Source organism: Euphorbia lathyris, chromosome 3, assembly GCF_963576675.1.
Source record: "Euphorbia lathyris chromosome 3, ddEupLath1.1, whole genome shotgun sequence".
NCBI lineage: Eukaryota > Viridiplantae > Streptophyta > Magnoliopsida > Malpighiales > Euphorbiaceae > Euphorbia > Euphorbia lathyris.
In genome coordinates, this window is record NC_088912.1 from 29,178,905 (window position 1) to 29,200,516 (window position 21,612).

Genomic DNA, 21,612 nt, shown 5'->3' on the forward strand with positions numbered 1-21,612 from the left:
CATTATTTTTCCATATATGGTGTCACAAGTAGTTAAGGCTCGATAATAGTTTTATTGTAGTTTCTGATATACTTTTGCATGTAAATACTTTCTGGATTTGAAACCGTCGGCCAATTAGTTTAAGAGATTATATCATGTCAAATAACTATTTAATCAAAAACTTAAGCTAATTATTAAATTGCATCGTCTAATAAACGTTAGGTTTAAAATTAAATTGTTTTATACGTAAAGCTAAATATGTTTTTCCCTCAGTAATCATAGAGATAAATTTATATCTTATCCCTTATTAAGTATGAGTATCTTATCCCTTATTAAGTATGAGATGTTTGAGTAGTGTTTTCTTGTGAAATTGTAATTTTTATTCTGTCTATTAAGGTGACACGTAAAAACATGAGAGAATATAATAACAATTTTAAATATTTATGTCATATTCGAATTAGTAAATCAATGCTAATTCAACTCAAAGTTTTACGTGTCATTTTGTATCAATCTAAAACAAAAAATTGTGCAAATTTTGTATCATCGTGAACACAATTACCACCTTTACTAATAACTACCTAATTGATGTATCCCACGTTTATAAAGTCATATAGATGTGTAAGACCTTTGGTCATTTTAATATTTTTGGATTGAACCATTATTTTTTTATTACATTAACATAATTTTTTACTTTTTTGTTATATTAATCACCTTTGAACATAAACTTTTACATGAAATTGTTCATTTCAACTGCCCCTAAAATTTACATGTTTCAAATGGTATTAAATAAATTTTTAAACACAGATGGGAGTTACCAAAAATTTGAACGCTCTAATATATTAAAAGGATAAGAACCAAATTTGATCCTAACATTTTCAAAAAAGTGCAAATTTGACACTAATGTACGAAATAGTACAAATTCACCTCTAACATTTCCAAGTAAGACTAATAGTACCGTATCTAATAGAAAATTTGAACTAAGTGGTTTAGCAATTATTATCGAATCTTCCAAACAAATTTGTCGAAAAACGCAAGAATATCATGTTACGATCACTGAGTTCCATGTATATGTTGAGCAGATCATGTTGGTAATCAATGAAATGAAATTGATCAGTAATTATTGCCTTGGATCACAGAATTCTTTTGCATTGTAAAAATAGAAAAAACCCTAAAGTCAAGGCAGAGATCACATGCATTCACGTTGTTGCTTAAATGCTCAATTACCATACGACAAGGCGTATAAGAAGAATGTTGAGACTTACACCTTTGCTCCATGTGTACAGCCTTTTCTTTTCACACGCTTACTTCCTCCTAAAATCAATTAAACCCTAAACACACAACACAATTTAACAATATTATTATCCAAATCTATCCACCCTGGCATAGTCGGTACCGCCACGTAGGACAATGCTAAGGAAGCTAGTCTATATAAAGGAGATCAGAATCTCCATTCATCTCATTCCACATCAGTCTTACCATTTTCAAGCTAATTTCTGCATTTGCAAGCTTAGTGCACTCAAACTAGTGATGAGAATATCAGGGTGGTTTGTGATTTTCCCACTGGTGGTTCTTGCATTAAGCTTCTATCTAGAAAATGTGGAGGCGGCGGTTGGGGTTCCGGCGGTGAAGCTGAAATGGCAATATTACCGGAGGGAAACTAAGTGCCGCGACGCAGAGGTATACATAAGGTATCAAGTAGAGAAGTCATGGAAAAGGGATAAGAGTGTTACTGCTAAGCTCCTCCGGTTGCTCTACTCAGACTGCTTTGTAACTGTATGTGCTTATCTATTTCTAATCTCTGATTCATTGTTGATCTAAGTTTCAAAAAAAACTCTCTTAAAAACTTCTACTGCACAAAATGATTCAGGGGTGTGACGCATCGATTCTTCTAGATGGAAAAAATTCAGAAAAGACAGCTCCACAGAACTGGGGATTAGGTGCATTTGTATTGATTGACAAGATCAAAACAGTTCTTGAAGAACGATGCCCAGGAATCGTCTCTTGTGCAGACATTCTTAACCTTGCTACTAGGGATGCTGTTCATATGGTAAGACATACATGAATCCTTCAATCCTACTTCGATGCATTTAGAGACCTCTGATCATGAGCTCAATCTACCAAAATCGGAATGATCAGAGGCTTCGGGATCCTTTTTGCCTATTATTTTCAGCTTACATGTATTTCCTTATCATAATTAGTCCACACGAATGCTACAAGTATGCTATAGAATTCACATGATGATTATTAATGTATGAAATGCATCTATGAAACAACAGGCAGGTGCACCATCATATCCATTACTAACAGGAAGAAAGGATGGGATGACATCAAGTGCAGCATCAGTAGATCTCCCATCACCATCAATCTCATTGGAAGATGCATTAGCATACTTTAAATCTAAAGGCTTAGATGAGCTCGATTTCGTAACTCTCATGGGTATGAAAGATGAACCTTAATTCACCACAATATTCAACACTATGCTTCATAATAGAAATTTCTATTTCAAATCATGATGTGCATTGCTTTTGTGTATCAGGGTCACATTCAATGGGAAAAATTCACTGTCGATATATCGTGGACCGACTATACAATTTCAATAAGACGGGGAAACCAGATCCTAGTATGGACCCAACATTTGCAGCTGCAATGAGAAAGCTATGTCCACGAAGAACTAAAAAGGGTCAAACTGATCCCCTAGTATTTCTAAATCCAGATTCTGGCTCTAGCTATAAATTCACCAGCTCATACTATAACAGAGCTTTGTCCTACAAATCTGTTCTGGGAGTTGATCAGCAGCTGCTATATAGTAATGACACTCTAGAGATCACACAAGAATTTGCTGCCAATTTCGAGGACTTGAGGAGGTCATATGCTTTATCGATGAATCGGATGGGAAGCATCAGTGTTCTAACAGGCAATTCAGGGGAAATACGCAAAAATTGCCGGGTCCCAAATAAGAAATAATAGAACCAAGCCTAAGATATCATCTTTGATAAGTGTAGATTTTTTGTTTATAATAAAAACCATCTCTTACTATGAATCAGGGATAAAAGAAAACCCACAAAAATAAAAGCATTCAAAATCTGTTTTCCCATCTACAAATAAAAATTAAGTAATACAGAAAGTCACAAATTTGATCTGTGACATTTAAATTCCTACAATTATTGATTAGTATATCTCTGAAAAGTCAGGTTCTCTTTTCAATTTCATATATAGCCGCAAGGTTCAAAATTGTAATACATTTTTTGTTTTCTAAATATTGGTATAATAACTTTTGTGAAGGAAAAATTACAATGTATTTGCCTACCTGTCAGAAGTGTCCATAGAAGCTAAACTATCAGGAACAGATGCAGGAAAGATTTGATTTCACTGTTGATCCTTCCACTAGCTTCAAACAGAGGAGAGAAAAAGCGAAGATAATGCTGAAATAAGGAAAAAAGGCAACAAGAATCAACTTCAAATATTTTCATTTATTAAAACCCTAAAATTTAGTTCTCAATAAATCATTTAACCCAGCTTAGCTCTAAATAAAATTCCATCATGCAAGATACATTCCATAGTGCAGCTTAACTTTATTTAAAATGGTACTGAATGGAAAACTAGCACTAAATGAATTGACTTTAATAGAATATTCAAATACTCTTCGTATAAAGTATAAACATGTCAACAGTTAAATAATGGTTCGAAAGCATAGGCAACCATAGCTGATGATCAGATTAAGCTGAACCTCAATTTCAATGACCTACGAGAGCTAACTAAGAAAAGCTTGAAGATGTTATTCCGGATCTCCAGTTTCCTCAATCTGTGTTTGGCAATTTATAGTGAAATTATAGAATGGTGACAACTACCCAATCCTCAGCTATAGGAATAAAATGGGTTTAGATGCACCATTGATCACCACATTTCAATTTCAGTCCAGTTAACATCCATATAACTACACCTCAAACTGGATTTTGAAAATGCTCATGGAGTTAATTAATATTCCTTGCCAAAGCTTAGGCAAGTTGGTGTATGACCATGATGACAACATTTTCAAATTAGATGTAACCCCAGGACGACTTTGATTTATTCGAAATTCATCAGTAATTGTTACATTTAGGTATCGGGTACAGAAATGTGATAAATTGTCTCTGAAGTTCACTAACCAATGCATATGTCAGGGATTAAAGGGAAACAAATTCGCAGATACACATCAACAAGTCAACAATACAAAGAACAGGCGTGTGTTACTCGGGTCAACAAGAAACAGATTAAGGTATAGGTTCATTGCAAACCTTGTCGATTTCCTCTAACTCACTAGACCACAGACATTAAAATTGAAAATTAAAATAGACCAATAAATAGGTCTCACTTTAGTTATCATAAAGGTGGTATTCATAGTCTGCATACATGCCTGCTACAAAGATAAATTTATCAACATAACTAGGGATACTACATTAGCTATTTGTATTTTGTAGTATAAACAGTGCAAAATAACTAAGAACAATATCTTAAATTTTTACATTTATCGAATTTGATAATTTGAACCACTTAAATCAAAATGGGTTCCAAAAATTAGGGAATTAAACTAGCATTCAGCTAAATCTCTGAGCTCTTCAATAGTTTTGTCAGGGGAAATTATATGATGTCAAAAAGCATATCCTATCTATCACGCTGCAAAACATAAATTACAATATGCCAAAAGAAAAAGGAAGGCATCAACATCAATCATCTTTTTTTACAACAAAGAAAGGTAGAAAAATTCATATTCTGCCAAGAACTATGTCTATTCTAATATTTGCAGAACACCATATTAACAAACCCTTGGATCCAGGCTAGAAACAAAAAGCAAAAGAACCATGTATGCAAATATAGTGTCCCTGCTCCATTCTCATGAAAAATTGCTGCAACAAGATGGCAGATTGTAGGAAATGCAGCAATGATGAAGTGATAGTTTGAACACAGCATTTAAACCAACAGAAACAAGATATTTTGCATAGTTATTAAGATTATTTATGGATGACTGAGAAAAAGATGATCTACTTTAATCAGGTGTTTTATATGATGTATGTCGTCCCAACAATTATTAAACCTATCAATTTTGATTTCAAGAGATGCTTTTTTAGGAGAATAAAAATGACCCATAACCAGACATTTCCACTAGTCTTAACTCAAGAGGCCACAATAACAACATTTTCCTTTTAAAAAGTGATCTATATTCAATTGTACAAGAATGCAAGTTCACAGAAGGCGCTAATATGCCAGACAAAAGTTGCATTGGTAACTTCATAAATGTGCTGAAAGCTTGGAATTTTAGCATATCATTGAAATAAGAAGAAGCAGAACCATTGTACCTCAACGAAGGTATGGAGATATCGATAGTACAAAGAACTGCACCAAGTTCTGGAGTAGCAGCAGCAAACATCTCAATTGTAGGGATCCAAAAAAACTTGTCAGAAACACTCAATATTTGCATCACAGAGAATGATTGCAGGTGCTTCTTCGAGTAGAAGTACACAAAAAATGGTGCAACCTAGTCACCATTCTGAATGGGAGGGCTCTTGGTTTTTATCAACTGTTCAAACAGTAGTTACACAAAAAGCAGTCATAAAAAAAATTATAGCATCTGCTCAATTGCAAATGATGTAAGAAAAGGAAAATAACATTCTTAAAAAAAAAGTTAATCTTTTAAGAATACAATTTAATATGCAAAACAGCATCTGACCTTGTAAAAATACTTTTTTCGAAGTTTGATTGCTGCACGCACACATCTTTTGACATGGATCGTAAGCAGTTTATCATTGAAAATCTGCAGTAATTTAGACATTCAGGGGTCAGTGAAACCAATTTAGCTCTAGGCAACTTTTACCTTCATTCTCAAATTGGATGAATTAACAGCAAAAAGAAGTTAATAGGTATTGCTGTTTGAATGCTGTGCAAAATTTGCATGGGTCAACATGACTTTTGTCATGAAATCATACATTAAACAAATAGCCAGAAAAACTACAGGATCCCATGATTAAGGAAAAGAATACATCAGAAAAATTATTGCTATTTCAATAACACAAACTGAGAAAAACTACCCCTTATTTTTCAGCTTTCTTTTCTGAAAAAGAAACAAAATCTTTTCAAGACATTACACAAATAAACTGTAAATGACTGGAAACTCAAGTAACAGGTATGCTGATCTATTTTCAACCATTATATCATGAGAGAGAAATCTTATGAAAAAGTAAAGAAGTAAACACTAAGAAATCAAAACTAATCGTAGGGAAAGAAAACACAATAACTTCATAACAAATACTAAAATCAATGCACCTACCTTTATCATGTCATCAATTGAGCGAGTTTCCCTTATGATTTTCTGACGGTTCATGATAAGAATGGATGCCACACAGAAGACAGGTAATTCATCATCCCCATTCTTAGTTGATGAGAGTATAGTGCTGATCTGTATGGGCTCACTTTTTGACCAAAAACCCCTCGTCAAACCACAAAAGGGATAAGCTGATGCCGACTTGATTGCAGTATTCTCAGACGCAGAATGCACATTATTTGTATGTTTCATTTCTCGGTCATGTGAGCTACCACTACCATTTTCCTTGCTTTCTTCTCTCATTTCCTCTTCAGTATCCACTGGAAGGTGTACCACCAGTGCCTCCAAGCAGTTCTCTTCCAAATGACTGGCCAAGGATTCATCAAAATCAGCAGCCCACATCATCTACATCAAAGATAATTTCACAAAAGTTAGATTTGACTAAAAGTCGACTGAATTGCAAATAGTTATAAACTATCATCATTGAATGGAAACTTTCGTTCTACAACAACAAGTTTGATAACTCTGCTCATGAAAATGCACTGATAGGAAAGGCCACTGGCTCAAAAAAATCATAGTAAGAAGATTAGAAGTCCAATATAAGATGCCCAGTTAAGTTGTATTTGGTTTCCAACTTTGCTGATAACATGTCATAATAATAACTGGCCTTCATTATAACTCGTTAAGTGTCTTGTTCAATTAACACATCTCGTATATGACTTCTGCAGAAGCAAATTAGCGATATTTGGTACAGCTATCTTTCAGAGTTGTCTATATGACCTAACCCATCATCTAATACTTATGCCAACAAGGCTTATTCTAGTGCAGAAGAACTTTGTACCACACATAAATCTACCAGCATGGACAAGAAAAACATAAGTTTGGCATGAATAATTCTACCACGTTGCCACTGCTATGCATTTTAATGACCATTTATTTGAAAGGAAAAATAATCAGTTCTACCAAACCAGGAAAATAAAGAAAAATAATGACTTACCAAGCATATAAATGTAACATATAAAGCCTCATCTTAAAAGGTCAATCATTTAAACAACTGACAAGTTAAGCAAATCATAGTCTCATCCATTTTGTTTGTTTAATAAATGCTTTTCTCTGCATATGAATTTTGAAGTGAATAGATAACCGTGTTGAAATATGTCAACTCAAATATTGTAATACCTGAACTTTTAACATAAAATGTGCAGGACATGCTAACCTAAATTACAACACCCAATTATCTATCATGCTACATATTCTAGAAAATCTACTCTCTTTTTTCTAGCATCACATATCATTCCATTGCTACAATCAATAAATATGAACTATTAAAGTTATTATGTACATTGCACTCAATCTATTTATCCCTATTCTCCATTTATTTCTGCCATGGAACCAATTGAACTAAAAAGCTTAAGTTGATAGTTAAAGGTCCATTCATATTAATATCCGACACACCCCGCACACAAATGCCCACTGGGCTTGAAGCGTGTACAACGCAGTCCCATCTTACCATGTGTTGAAATTAAATCAACAAATGGGATTGTCAGAATTCGAACCCTTGATCACTAGATCTAAGAGGCTCTGATACCATGTCATGGAACCAATTGAACTAAAAGCTTAAGCTAATAGTTAAAGGCCCAATTCATATTAATATCTGACGATTTCATAAGAATCACCTGCTTAATAGAACTCAAGGCGTTAACAATAGCACAAACAGCACAAGCAACCTCATCCAAATGTATGGACCCCATGTTGACAAAATTGAGGGTGTCCTATAAATTCAGTAAGAGCATGAAATGCTTTCAAATAAATTGATAGGGAAAACAATAAATAGGAAAAAAGAGAGCAGCATGAGGCTGAAAGCACCCTCAAATGATAAAGAGAGAATCATTAACTTTATGTTTTTAGAAACAATAGCTTTTTGTGCTCTTAGAAAATAAACAAACAGTTTTGAGGAGATCTCTCCAACAATCTTCTTAAGCTAATAAAGGATATGCAATTAAAAAAAAAAAAAAAAAATTTGGTGTGAATCTAATTAAGGCTGCAAAAACTGAAGGTCCAGAAAAAACCAGAAAGAAGTACATAAAAAATATTACCAATAGGTAACAAATGTCTAATTATATAACAAATACAGTAAAGTTGCTATAATAAACAGTGGAAAAAAACCGACTCAAAAACTACAAACCTCCCACATCCGAAGAGCCTCATTAAAAGATAACTCCCGTCGGAAAAGCACCATCAGCATTCGGAAAGCAAAATGGAGGCTTTCAGCACCTATACGTGACAAGTGTGCAAACATTTCCCTATCCATACATTCCAATATATGCCACAATCCTTTCAATTGCTTCATGACTCCAGTTGGTCCATCCAACTGAAAATTATCACGCTGAAAAGGTACAAAAAACAATATGTCAAAGAAGAGCAATGAGCTTTTTAGCTAAAAAGGTAAGTGATGATTAATAATACCATTCTTCTCAAAAGCATCTCAAAGCACCAAAATGCATCAGCATCATCCTCGAAAAGCACAACAAATGGAGATAGCAAATCACTCATACCTAAAAGACAAACAATTGAAGTAAAGTCTATAGCCATTCATCCTTTCAGACCAGAACTCACTGTGCCAAAAAAAAAAAGCAGTTGAACAATGCAAATAATGATCTCATCATTATAAAGGGTTTGGACTTGTTGAGAAAGAAAAATGCAATCACCTTGGCAGTAACCAGTTAAAGGATCAACCCATGCATAGACGGCAAGTATATCGGACATCCTAGCTAAATTTCTTTTATCCTCGTAGAATTCAAGATGACTATCTGTTCGTACCACATCCACAACTGATAACAAAGTATTGGCAGCTTAGAAGAATATTAGCAAAGAAATCCACGAGATGCTGCTTTTCTGATGATATTGAATATGAAATTCACAATAAAGTTACCTATCCGGTGCAATGTCCAAAGCCAATCAGACACTCTGTCTTGACTAGTAGCCCCTTCCTGAGGTGCTGCATTTAATGAAGGTGTTTCTGGGGCATCTGAAATTCTCAATCTGTTCACTATTTCTTTCTCATAATTCTGATTATTAGACCTTAATACAGGCTCCTGATCATCATAATGAACTACTTCAATTTCAGAATTTTCGTGATGTGAAACATAGTTAGATGGTGAGCCAGAACCACCGGATTCAATAATTAAATCTATGTTATTATTAATATGAAAGCTGTGCATTCTGTTTTCTTCAGATCTCAATTTTTGTTGTCCTGAAGCTTCGACATCATGAAAGGAACATTCTGTATCGTCACCTTCCCGATTAAATAAATCTGTGACAGGTAAAGCAGGAAAATCAAAAATGTTGTCTTGTAGATATTGTGATGCATGAGCTCCATCCTCTCTTTCAAGGTAACCACTAGTATATGTGCCAGAAGCAGGCAGATAAAAAGACGAGTCATATGCTGCACTGTCTGGGCTTTCCCTGACAGGGTCAAGCTCTCCCGAATCATTAGAACTTTCCCTTTCACATGCACATGATGTTTCTGTACAATTGTTATTACAATCACTATAATTCTCTAAATTGTCAGTAGCATCAGTAGAATCTCTTCTATTCTTTACTTTAGCTTCCCCTCCTTCAGTTTTGGATGATATTCTCATATCCATAACTTTTGATCCCACAATATACGCAAGTACACCAGTTCCAACACTTGAATGCATTGCTTGGCATTGCTGAACTAGGTTATTGTAACGCTCCCTGCATGGAAGATTTAATAAGCTTTTTTTTCACAATAATATATGCAGAGAACTTTAGAATGTCGTAGAACCTAAACAGATTCATATGCTTCAAATAATTTCCTTAACCAAAACAAAATACTTCCTCAATATGAATTATCAAATTCATGTTAAATATCATAAGTGCAAAAGGTAAATATACAGGATATGTGATCCTTATTCCTTGACAAAAGAATCACTAGTCACCTCTCATTGCTTCTGAAATCATATTGCAAAAAGAAAAAAAAAAAGACTTATCGAACTCAAATTAGCCAAACCCTAAGGCTATATAAATAAACACAGGAAAGACAAAACTTTTACTTTTCAAACCTAACCAGCCAAGAACCTTAAGATTTTTCTTTTCTTTTCCATCCTAGACAGAAACTCAAAAAACATGAATGACTACTCACAGGATCACAAAACTCACAGCTTAAAATGATAGAGACGACAAAACAAAAAAGAGAAACCATTCAAACATGTGGTTAATTAACAAATAATAACAATTAGGCTATAAATGAGCCAATTTGGTGAGCTTGCTCAAACACAATCATTTGAATCAATTGTAGCTCATTTTCTAAGCTCATACAATGAACAAACCAAGTCTAAATTGGATACAGCCAAGGTTGATTGATTAGGCTTGTGAGCTTCTCTCTCTCTCTCTCTCTTGCTGCCAAAATTAGAATCATACAGATCAAAACTTTTCAACTTTATAGTGCATCAATATGATACGGACGCTCTTATTGGAAGGTATTATCAAAGAAAGAAGAAATTATCAGCCTAATTACTTTCCTATTAAATACTCTCCTATTACTTTCCTACTAAATACTTTCCTATTCATTACTTTCCTATTCTAGAATTTAAATTTATTTCCTTTTGTTATTTCAGACATTATTTTATTTCCTTTAATTATTAGTCTTGATTCCTATAAATTAGGGGGTGATATAATTATCCCTATAATTTAGGATCTAGAATTCTCTTGTATCTGCAGCCTATAAATAAAGGCTTTTCTATTCAATAATACATCAACTTTTATTCTCTCAAAATTCAGAATTAGAAAGGGCTCTGTCAAGGACGAGTCTGCTTTTTGTCAATTCAATATAGATTCAAAGAAGAGTTCTGTTGTGTCTAGACCTGTGACTAGATCCTACGCTAAGGTTCATAACAACTTGGTATCAGAGCTTGGCGTCGTGACACCACACGCAAAATTTAGCGTCGAAGCTGGATGCTTTTATGGAACAAATGTCGTCTCATCAAAGTGCACTGGAGAAACAAATTGCAAAATTATCCGTTTCAATTCGGGAAAAAGAGAAGGGATCTAGCGGCAATAATATAGAGGGACAAAACAATGGAATTCCTGGCAGCAGCAGAACCTCGAGTTTAGGTTGCAGACCTGAACCACCGATGGGAAGATCTATGGTACCTCATTATTCCAAGATGGAATTTTTGACCTATGACGGCACTAATGACCCTCTAGGATGGCTGAAAAGGTGCGAGAAATTCTTCATCAATCAAAAAACTACTGAAGGAGATAAGGTGGGCCTAGCTGCATTCCATCTATTGGGAGAGGCCCAACTATGGTTTGATCAAATTGAGCAGGAGGAGGCAAAACTAAATTGGGGGCGATTTAAGGAGTGTTGTCATGTGAGATTTAGGCCAGCTATGAGTAATAATCCCTTGGGAGAACTAGCCAACTTCAAGCAATCTGGTTCAGTCGAAGAGTATCAACAACAGTTCCAATCATTATTGGCTCGGACTTCAGGACTTCTTCCTTGCCAACAGGTGGATCTTTTTACCGCTGGGTTGAAAGAAGAACTCCGGATTGATGTTGAGTTGCAACAGCCAGGTAACCTCGGAATTGCTATGCATATGGCTCGGACATTAGAACATAAACAAAGAATCTCACAATCAACCTTAGACTCGCGATCCAACACAAACTGGTCCATCCCCAAATCTAACAGAAGCGAAACTGTTATCTCCACTAGCAAGAACATGGTTGCAAAAGGTGGGGGAAAAATTGTCAAATCAATAGGAGGTGGCAGTAAATTGCACTCTTCCACGCCATTTTTCAAGAAGCTGACACGAGCAGAAATGTCTGAAAGGAGGGCCAAAGGACTATGCTATAATTGTGATGACTCTTATACACAGGGACATAAATGCAAGCGGTTATTTTGGATTGAGGTAGTAGATTCATATAATGAAGAGGAAGAGACGACAGAAATTCTTGAGCTTTCTCTAAATGCCATTAGCGGAACCTGCAATTCTCCTACCATGGAGATACTAGCAAAAATATCAGGTGTTAGTGTTTCAGTCTTAGTTGATTCGGGCAGCACAAACAACTTTCTTCGTGAGGGCTTCCTTCCAAGTTTAGGACTAAAGATTTGGAAACGACCGGGGCTGCAAGTCTCAGTGGAAAATGGAGAGCATGTTTCAAGCCTGGGAATATGCAAGTTAGTATCTCTTCAGGTTGCAGACGATATTTTCCAAGCTGATTTTTATGCTATACCATCGGAGGGATTCGACGTGGTTTTGGGAGTCAAATGGTTTTGTACTCTTGGACCTCTTCTGTGCGACTTTAGCTCCTTGACTATGAAATTTAACCTTAACGGAAAGAAGATTTTATGGCGAGGACAGCCTCCTATGGCAAAACCCCGACTCAGTTTGATGCAAACGCAAAATTCAGCCACGACTCATAAATGGCAAAACTTGCAACCTGCAGTACTACTTCAACCTCTTGCTGTCCCGCAACAAATTTGGGTGGATATCTCTATGGACTTGGTGGAGGGCTTACCTAAAGATCAAGGGAAGTCAGTGCTACTGGTGGTGGTAGATCGGTTTACAAAGTATGCTCATTTTATACCCTTGGCCCATCCATTTACTGCTATCTATGTGGCTGGTATATTCTTTGCTGAGCCATTAGAACACTTTCAAGAAGCTTATCCAGGGTTTGAGCTTGAGGACAAGCTCAAAATCGAGTTAGGGAGTGATGATATGGACGCTCTTATTGGAAGGTATTATCAAAGAAAGAAGAAATTATCAGCCTAATTACTTTCCTATTAAATACTCTCCTATTACTTTCCTACTAAATACTTTCCTATTCATTACTTTCCTATTCTAGAATTTAAATTTATTTCCTTTTGTTATTTCAGACATTATTTTATTTCCTTTAATTATTAGTCTTGATTCCTATAAATTAGGGGGTGATATAATTATCCCTATAAGTTAGGATCTAGAATTCTCTTGTATCTACAGCCTATAAATAAAGGCTTTTCTATTCAATAATACATCAACTTTTATTCTCTCAAAATTCAGAATTAGAAAGGGCTCTGTCAAGGACGAGTCTGCTTTTTGTCAATTCAATATAGATTCAAAGAAGAGTTCTGTTGTGTCTAGACCTGTGACTAGATCCTACGCTAAGGTTCATAACACAATAGCAACATAAATAAAATTAAAATAAATATTTAATATTTTTTATAACTTAAATTTATTCAACAAAAGTTTGGCTTATTTGAATTCGTTTAGGCCTGTGAAGTATATGAACATAATTATAACTGAATTTAATCAGCCCTTCACTGAATGAGTTGAGCTTAAACTCAACCGGCTTAAACAAAACTTAGCTCAATCTAAACTGCAAATAAATAACCCGCATATCTCTATGTATCAATAAAAGTAAGGAGAATTTACTGTGTAAAGGATAATGCATAGTGTGTACAGAATTTAAACACATAACATTTACGTTTTACTAAATGAAATAACATTAGACCAGACACAATTTACCAATATTTTCCAATCAGTTTTGCTGGAAGCTGAATAGAAAAGAAGCACATGCACCCCAAGGGAACCTTATGAAATAAAAATATTGAAAATAAGATCTTTGACCTTCGAGCAGTCCTCAGCTGTCTTCGGTACTCAGCAGTGCTTCCCAGTGCATAACAACCAAGTAGAAATTCCCAAACTTCTGGCCTGATAGCTGGATCCACACCCTACAGTATGCAACAAAACAGTCATTACAGCTATATGGAAATCACTGGTACTAGATAAGAACCAGAACACAAAAGCCATCCAGGGGCAGCAGGGAGATAGATTATTGGATACATTTTGAATCCAATACTAACTTGACATTTAAATGAGAAGAAAGCAATATGGAACTTGGTGCAAATAAACTTACAATAACTGAATATAATTAGCCCACAATGCCTAGGGGTGTTCAAACTTGGGTTGGGTGGGTTATAATGGGTTGGAATGGGTTATGGTGGGTTATGTGAGTTGGAATAATTTTTTTTAGATGGGTTAGGTGGGTTGGGTTATATGGGTTGGATGGGTGATAGTGGGTTGAAACTTATTTTGTTTTCTTTACTATTTTTCTTCTTCTTTTTTATCTCAAATTATGTAGGTTAAATACTAAAAAAAGTTAAATTGACATTATATGGTTTAAAATATATTTTTATTCTTCTTACTTTTATCGAACCATAAATCTCAAATAATAAAAGGCGGCCCGGTGCACTACGCGTCCCCGCTTAAGCGAGGGTTCGGGGAAGGGTCCCACCACAAGGATGTACTGGGAGCAAGCCTTCCCTTGCCAATTTTTTTTGGCAATAGGCCCCTCCTAAGACTCGAACACGTGACCTCTCAGTCACACGACAACAACGTTTACCGTTGCGCCAAGGTTCGTCCTCCATAAATCTCAAAAAATAATAATAAAATATGGGCATAAAGATTAAATTTGATCCCAACGTTTACAAAAAAAAAGTGTAGATTTGATTCTAATATACGAAATAATGCATATTTATCTCTAACGATTCTAAGTAATATCAATTTTACTCTTACATTACAGAAAATTTGAACATCCTGGTTTGACTTAAATGCTACATCGAACCTTCTAAACTTTAATTATGTATATGATATATAGTGCGTTACAAACTTAACTACAAAAAAACTTGTTAAAATTTTAATAACTAAGTTTGTTACATAAAACCAATTAAAGTTGACTTGGGTGTTTAAAAGCCTCGAGTAGAGAAAGAAACACATAAAAAAAGAGTTAGGAATTGGAAGTAATAAAATTTATAGTCTTTAGTTGCAACGTAATAGAAAGAGTCTCATAGTATTTTTCAGAACTCTCCTTAATTAAGCCAACGTTTTTTTTATCCATTTAAAATTTTAAACACATTTTTTTAATGGAGTACATGAATCGGTAGAATTGGTGGACTCGCTCGATTCACCGCCGATTCAGGTGTCATGTCCGATTCAGGTATGCTTTTTTTTTTTTAGAATTTTTTTTATTGTTTTCTCAAATTGTGAATAACCACATTTTTTTAAAATTTAAATGAGATAAATAAAAAAACAAAGTGAGCATATAGAGAACTATATGGGTTGAGTGGGTTAGACATGTTGTTAAGACGGTTTATGATAAGCCATCAAATATAAGATTTATAACTCATTCAACCCATCTAACCCATTGTAGCCCACTTAACACTACATTTCATGGGGTTGGATGGGTTGAAATTTGGTGGGCTATAATAACCCAACCATTTTTTAACACCCCTAATGCCAAGCAGACAAAAAAAAAAGGTGTGCAGGTTGAGCATCCTTATGACTCTAAAAGCAAATAAAGCATGAACTTTTCAACAAATAGCAGCTCAAATATGTTTGGTTTGCCAAAGAAGGAATTCCTTGCATTTCAGAAAACAAACACTCAGAAACTGCACATTTCAACAGCATGACCATTTAATACTTGCTTTCAAAGGAACGGAATGAATTATTCAAAACTGTGACAAGAAGTGTCAGCTTGTTTGAAAATAGAAATTTGACAATGCAAGGATTTATTTTAGTTGATTAAGAGAATTCAAATACAGAACAAGCTTTTGACATTTAACTTAAATTTAGGCAACGGAAATAATATTATCCTTTTTTTCCTCCCTTTTCTTCTTTATTAGCACATGCATTGTAATAGGAATTATTGAAATAGAAATGGACTTGTTACTAATTCAGAATATTAATTGACAACTGGGCAATAACGATATGAAGAATGTCACAGCACTAATTTAAAACAGGGAAAAATTCCAGAAAAAAATCGAAGAAAAAGAGATTTTTGGAATATACTTTAGCTTTAAGCTTGCGAAAGATCTTGCTTATATCTATTAGCATATGCATTGTAATGGGAATGATTAAAATAGCAACCAGTTCAGAATATTAATTGACAGCAATAATGATATGAAGAATGTCATTATACTACTATTTTGGAAGAAGAAAAGAATTCCAGAAATATCCAAGAAAAGAGACTTTTGGAATAGACATTCAGCTTCAAGCTTGCAAAAAATCTTGCTTCACCCTTAGAAGTTCTCTTATCTCAATACTCCATTTTCTTATGCTGGACAAATTCCACGAATAACTGAAATAAACTAACATTAACATCTATCCAGTCTACCCAAAAAGATAACAAGCTTCCAATTGACACAAAAGACAGCTCAAACTTTTTGCACAAATTCTTAAAAGCATCCAGTAAGAAACAAAAATATACTCACATACGCATAAATGGTGAAAGATTAAAATATGCATGCGTTTAAAGTAGACGGAATATGCTTATTGAGATGCCTTTTCAAGGACTTAAAAAACGCATCAATTCATGGACATATGTAGACACTAAATCTTAATTGAAATTGATATGATGATTAACAATTTAGAAAAAAGAAACGCACATTGATTTCTTATTATCTGCCCCCCTACCCATCCTAATCCCTAAAACTAACTTCATCAGCTAAAAGAAAAGGTGAATTCAGCAGAAATTCACTGGAGCATACATTAAGCAGCATCGAAAAAAGATATATGTCATTGGAGAAAATACATACCCCCAACACAATCAATTTGAGTGCTTTATGGAAACCAGAAACCTTCCCTTCACTATCAAAAGTTGCCTGCCACTTGTCAGGTTTAAGCATTCTGCTGACCTGCCGATCATAGCACCTCATATGAGAACTCCAAGATGAGGACTCATATTTATTTCAAATGGGACATTCATAATAAGAAATGCAAAATTTCTTCCATTGCAGAATTTCAGAAAACAAGAAAAACTAGATTACTATTATGATTGCAATTTAAAAAGAGAATTTACATCTGCCTTGAAATGCCACACCACATACATTAAGATGCCCAAGATATAGAACAAATGACTACCTGTCATCTTTATGCTCCAGGCATACACCAAATTCATTCGACTCAAAAAGTTAACTTATAAGTGATAGCAGTCTTATATATCTACTCTACTACCACAAAACAAGTAACCATTATTATCAATTTCTTGGCTAAATTTTTAGCCTAAGCCCTTCTTCTACACAACAACAACTTTCTTCGATTGCATCACAAGTACTTGCCTTTGACAAAAATAACTAACAGGAAATGTGTCTGAGCGTGTTTCCATAGGGTTGGGGAGGAAAGGGATGAAAAGAGAATTAGTTGGCCACGCCATTTTACAGCTAACAAAAAAGAAAAATAGTATTTATTGGTTCCCTTAAGTAAATGACTGGTGAAACCTTACATACACAACCAGAATCCATCCAAGATAGGTAACGTTGGGTACCAAAAAAAAAAAAGTTAGTTACTTGAGATTCTTCCTATCACTGAAAACCGTATAAAAGATTGAGGGAACAGAGAAGAAACAGAGTTGATGTGAATCAACAATCATAATAATATTAACAAGGTACATAAACAAACAAAAAACATAATAACTGAAATTAAATGGCTAATGAGAGACTCTTACAGCTATAATAACCTTTATTGGCGACTGAGAAAGACAAGGCTCCCCAATATCTCGTACAATTGAACCAACCCTCAACAAATTCACTGCTCCGGCTTTTCCACAACTCCATTGCTTCTCGTCTTCTCCACAAGACATTTACAGGCACACACTCTCCGTTTCTCTCTCACACACAAACACACACAGGCTATCTCTCTCTCTCTCCCTCTCTCACACACAGGCACACTAACAATAAAAACTTCTTCAAGTTTTCCTTATTATCATCACCAAACAAAACTCAATTTCAGAAACTAAAAACCTGCCAGGGGAAAAAGGAAAAACAAAAAGAAAAGAAAGTAAGCTAAACAACACATGTGTTCTTTAAAAAAAAGCATTTGATAACAAAAATACGAACCAGCGACAACGGTTACCAATTAAAAGCAATAGACCCTAACAATCTGCAAATGTTGAACTAGCAATAGGAAAATGATATAAAAAGAAATTCCCGTTGAATGTAGAAAATCTTGTACATAATTAATTCATTCAACAATGCCAATTATGTTGGAAAAATTCCAAATGATCGCATCCATTAAAAAAGATGATATGGATTTTGATAATCACACAGTGATCAGATATTGATCCAAATATACAACATGTAATCACAGAGGAATGGGGAAAGGCAGAGTACCTGAAGAACAAGAAAACGGAAAGGGATCTCTGAGAATGGAAGAATATTGGAAAAGAAGGAGCTTCTCCTCCATCGCCATTATCAATAGAAAGGGCCGTTTCTTCTCTTTTTTTCTTTCTTTGCTTCCCCTGATTTATTTATTTATTATTTATTATTTTTTCTGTTTTTCTTTTTGAACTATAAGCACTTCCTATTTTCTTTACTTTTTTTCTTAATCACACTAATTAGTTAAAAATGGATCTTAAATATAAAACGGGTATTATATTATCTTTATTTTATTTAAATTATCTTAGGCAAAAAGCAATCTAAAAACTTCATGTAATTTATTTATTTATTATTTTTTCCGTTTTTTTTTTGGGTAATGAAGCAGGGTTAAAACACCCAGAAGAGAAAAAAGGAAAAATTAAATCAATTTTTCAAAGCTAATTCCACGCATACCATCGTGTAGGATGTCCTGGATGCCTACAGAAGGCACACCGCACTCGTGATAATCTAAGGGGAGTTTCCCTGTGAATCTCGTTATCCAGTCCGCCGCTCGATTACCTTCTCTGTAGTGTACAAACCGTAATCTCCCGTCCTAATCCCGTAGCTTCTGACATTTCTGGACAATCCACCCGACTGGGTGACCTGGTGACACAGGTTTCTCCATAAGCTCAAGGGATGTTTTGGAGTCAAGTTCAACGATAACCCGTCGGAGTCCATTCTTCCAAGCCAATTCTAACCCGAACATCAGCCCCCGTAATTCCGCAAGGAGAGGTGAGCATACACCTATATTTGCCGCAAATCCGCAGACCCAGTTCCCTTCATGATCTCGGATTAGTCCGCCTGCTGTAGCTGCACCCGGAGAGCCCGTACATGCCCCATCTGTATTAAGTTTAGACCAACTCCGCTCTGGCGGTTAAAAACTTCATATAATTTTTTATTTTAGTAGATTGAATTTTTTATTATTATTAAAATATTCGCATGTCATTTCATAAGATTAGAAAAGTGCAAGTACAATCTAAAAAGTAAGAAATAAAACTTTATAAGTATAAAATATACCTAATACAAGATCCACATATGTAAAAAAAATACTACAAAAAGCAAAATAAGTCATTAACGGTACAACTATGACCGGCAATAGGCCTAAGTCAAGAATGTGTTGGCCTAGGACCAAGGCTCGAGAGGGCAAAATTTTTTATTAGATCTATATACATATACTAATATTATTTAGGCTTTAAAAGGCTCGAATATTGATATTTTAGATTTAACAGAGGACTGAATGATTTTTTGAATATAGATTGAGATTTAATTTAAATAAGTTACGAAACATCTTTTTGATTTTGGATTAAAAAAAAGTATTTAGTCAACATAATAATACGTACTGTACAATTATTAATGCAATACTTTTTTGTTTATCCTTTATTAAAATATATGGAAGCCTTGTCCCCTCAACGCCTCTCTGCGCATAACTAAGACTACAGGTCTGCTTTATCAGAAGCGCAGCTCAAGATAGAAGAGCACATTCTGTTGGTCCCTGGTAATTAGTTCCAAGGGGGGGTTAGGAACTATTATAACTTTTTTCGTGTTTTAATTAAGCTGACTGGAAGTTATTTTGAGAGTTTATTAACTCAGCTTATGGTCAGCTTGGTGAGATATGTTTGAAGACAGCTTTAGTCAGATGTTGACTAAAGTTGTTTCCTTGTGAGTTGAGAATTGACACTCTTGGAGGTCAGCTTCTAACTCAGCACCACTTACTTACTCAAGATCAGCTTAGACAATTTATATGCTGAGTAAATAAAGTAAACAACACATGCAATTATAAGAGAGAGTTTAGAGATTACTCAGTATCACTTATCCTGGTTCGGCCTCTCTGCCTACGTCCAGTCCCCAGAGTCCTCCGGGATTTTTTAATCCAATACTGAGCTCTTTAAAGGTAGAGCACAAACCGATTACAAGGCAGTTGAATATGCAAGAGTACCTTCCTCTATTCGTCTACTCAACTCCTACTAAGTGCTACAACCCAGCACCTAGATTTCTCTACCACTGAAATGCTTACAACCAAGCACTCAGCTTTACACTCTCAATATTCCTATTGATCACAGACTTGTTCTTTTTGAACTAAAGAACACTTTAGATGATTACAAATCAATCTAGCATTTACACATAGAATAGAAAAGTCGGTGTAAGATTCTTTTTGTATTTGAGTGCTTTTGAAACTTTCTCTCTTGTATTTTTCTTTCGATGCTTCAGTGTTTATCCAAGTTTTTCGATTGTCCTTTTTTATAATAACCCAAATTATTCTTGAATAAGGAATAAGGGAAAATAAATAGAAATAATGGCAAACCATTATTCCTTCTAAAAGAGATATTTATGCATGATTAATATGGAATTAATGACAATCATTGCAGGATTAATGCAGGGGTGAATATATAAATAACGAAGAAAATGAAGGAGTTTCTAGCATTATGCCACATGGCGAGATACGCCATAACGAGATACGTCCGATGAGAGCGAGTAGTGGAGACCCGCCATAGCTCTCAAGGAGAGCGTACATACGCCTTGACGGATCAAAGAATACGAAAAGACGCCTTTATTACCATCCATGAATGGGAATAAATACAATTAAATGGCAATTAATAGCCATTAAAGGGGAATAAAGACTTGACTATTCGAATACCTCAACTCTGAGGGTTTCAATGCTAAATGCTGGGATTAATGGAGAATTGATAGCAATTAAAGATGAGTAATGACACAACTCTTCACCTGCTTCCCCATTAATGTTGAAGGTTACAGAAACCTATATAAATACCCCAGCTTCCTAGGATCAAAGGTACACTTACTGATTCTCTACTTTTGTGCTTACAGTTTATTCTCAGAAATATTACTGACTTTAGCATCGGAGTGTCCCCGGCCGATCCCAACGGCGCCTCACAGGGAAGTGCTCCAATCAAGGATTTTTCCACGAGTTATCAATTGGTGCGGTGAGTGTGGATCTCTAACAAACAGAAGATCACAAAATCTTGATTATATAGAGTTTCACAAAGAACAAAACAATGGAGTCAACAGAATAGAAATCACAATCTCAAACTTTGGCTTAATCAGTACAACAAATCTATCCAAAGATACAGTTCTCCATATATTGGTGGGAAAGAGTTTTCTACATTAAATCTGGAATTTTATGATGAAA

At 34.9% G+C, this 21,612-nt stretch overlaps 2 protein-coding genes across 7 annotated transcripts; one reads left to right on the forward strand and one right to left on the reverse strand.

Moving 5' to 3' along the window:
- The first annotated feature begins 1,464 nt into the window (after positions 1-1,464).
- Positions 1,465-2,949, forward strand: LOC136223238 (probable peroxidase 61). The gene is made up of 4 exons (XM_066011136.1): positions 1,465-1,752; positions 1,847-2,026; positions 2,256-2,415; positions 2,516-2,949. Exons 1-4 carry the CDS (start codon positions 1,507-1,509, stop codon positions 2,941-2,943), a joined length of 1,014 nt encoding a protein of 337 aa, XP_065867208.1. The 5' UTR covers positions 1,465-1,506; the 3' UTR covers positions 2,944-2,949.
- A 97-nt stretch (positions 2,950-3,046) lies between these two features.
- On the reverse strand, positions 3,047-18,581 carry LOC136223237 (uncharacterized). 6 transcript variants are annotated; one of them, XM_066011134.1, is made up of 12 exons: positions 18,444-18,581; positions 17,792-18,074; positions 16,872-16,970; positions 13,906-14,009; positions 9,207-10,012; positions 8,983-9,105; positions 8,741-8,829; positions 8,460-8,660; positions 6,281-6,679; positions 5,684-5,767; positions 5,313-5,533; positions 3,047-3,401 (listed from the first exon to the last, which is right to left on the reverse strand). In XM_066011134.1, the coding sequence occupies exons 2-11, from the start codon at positions 17,912-17,914 to the stop codon at positions 5,492-5,494; spliced, it is 2,070 nt and encodes a 689-aa protein (XP_065867206.1). In that variant the 5' UTR covers positions 17,915-18,074; positions 18,444-18,581; the 3' UTR covers positions 3,047-3,401; positions 5,313-5,491. The 6 variants fall into 6 exon arrangements, with proteins under 6 accessions (XP_065867206.1, XP_065867202.1, XP_065867205.1 ...); XM_066011130.1 differs by having other exon boundaries at positions 13,804-14,009; XM_066011133.1 differs by having other exon boundaries at positions 17,780-18,074.
- Positions 18,582-21,612: the final 3,031 nt, after the last annotated feature.

Excerpts from the sequence above, each read along its gene's own strand:
- LOC136223238 (XM_066011136.1), top strand. The coding sequence starts at position 1,507 with ATGAGAATATCAGGGTGGTTTGTGATTTTCCCACTGGTGGTTCTTGCA. Across the intron at positions 2,027-2,255 it reads CTAGGGATGCTGTTCATATG|GCAGGTGCACCATCATATCC; the intron begins GTAAGACATACA and ends ATGAAACAACAG. Across the intron at positions 2,416-2,515 it reads CGATTTCGTAACTCTCATGG|GGTCACATTCAATGGGAAAA; the intron begins GTATGAAAGATG and ends TTTGTGTATCAG.
- LOC136223237 (XM_066011129.1), bottom strand. The coding sequence starts at position 17,914 with ATGTCTTGTGGAGAAGACGAGAAGCAATGGAGTTGTGGAAAAGCCGGA. Across the intron at positions 10,013-13,803 it reads AAACTGATTGGAAAATATTG|GGAGCGTTACAATAACCTAG; the intron begins GTAAATTGTGTC and ends TCTTCCATGCAG. Across the intron at positions 9,106-9,206 it reads TTGGACATTGCACCGGATAG|TTGTGGATGTGGTACGAACA; the intron begins GTAACTTTATTG and ends CTTTGTTATCAG.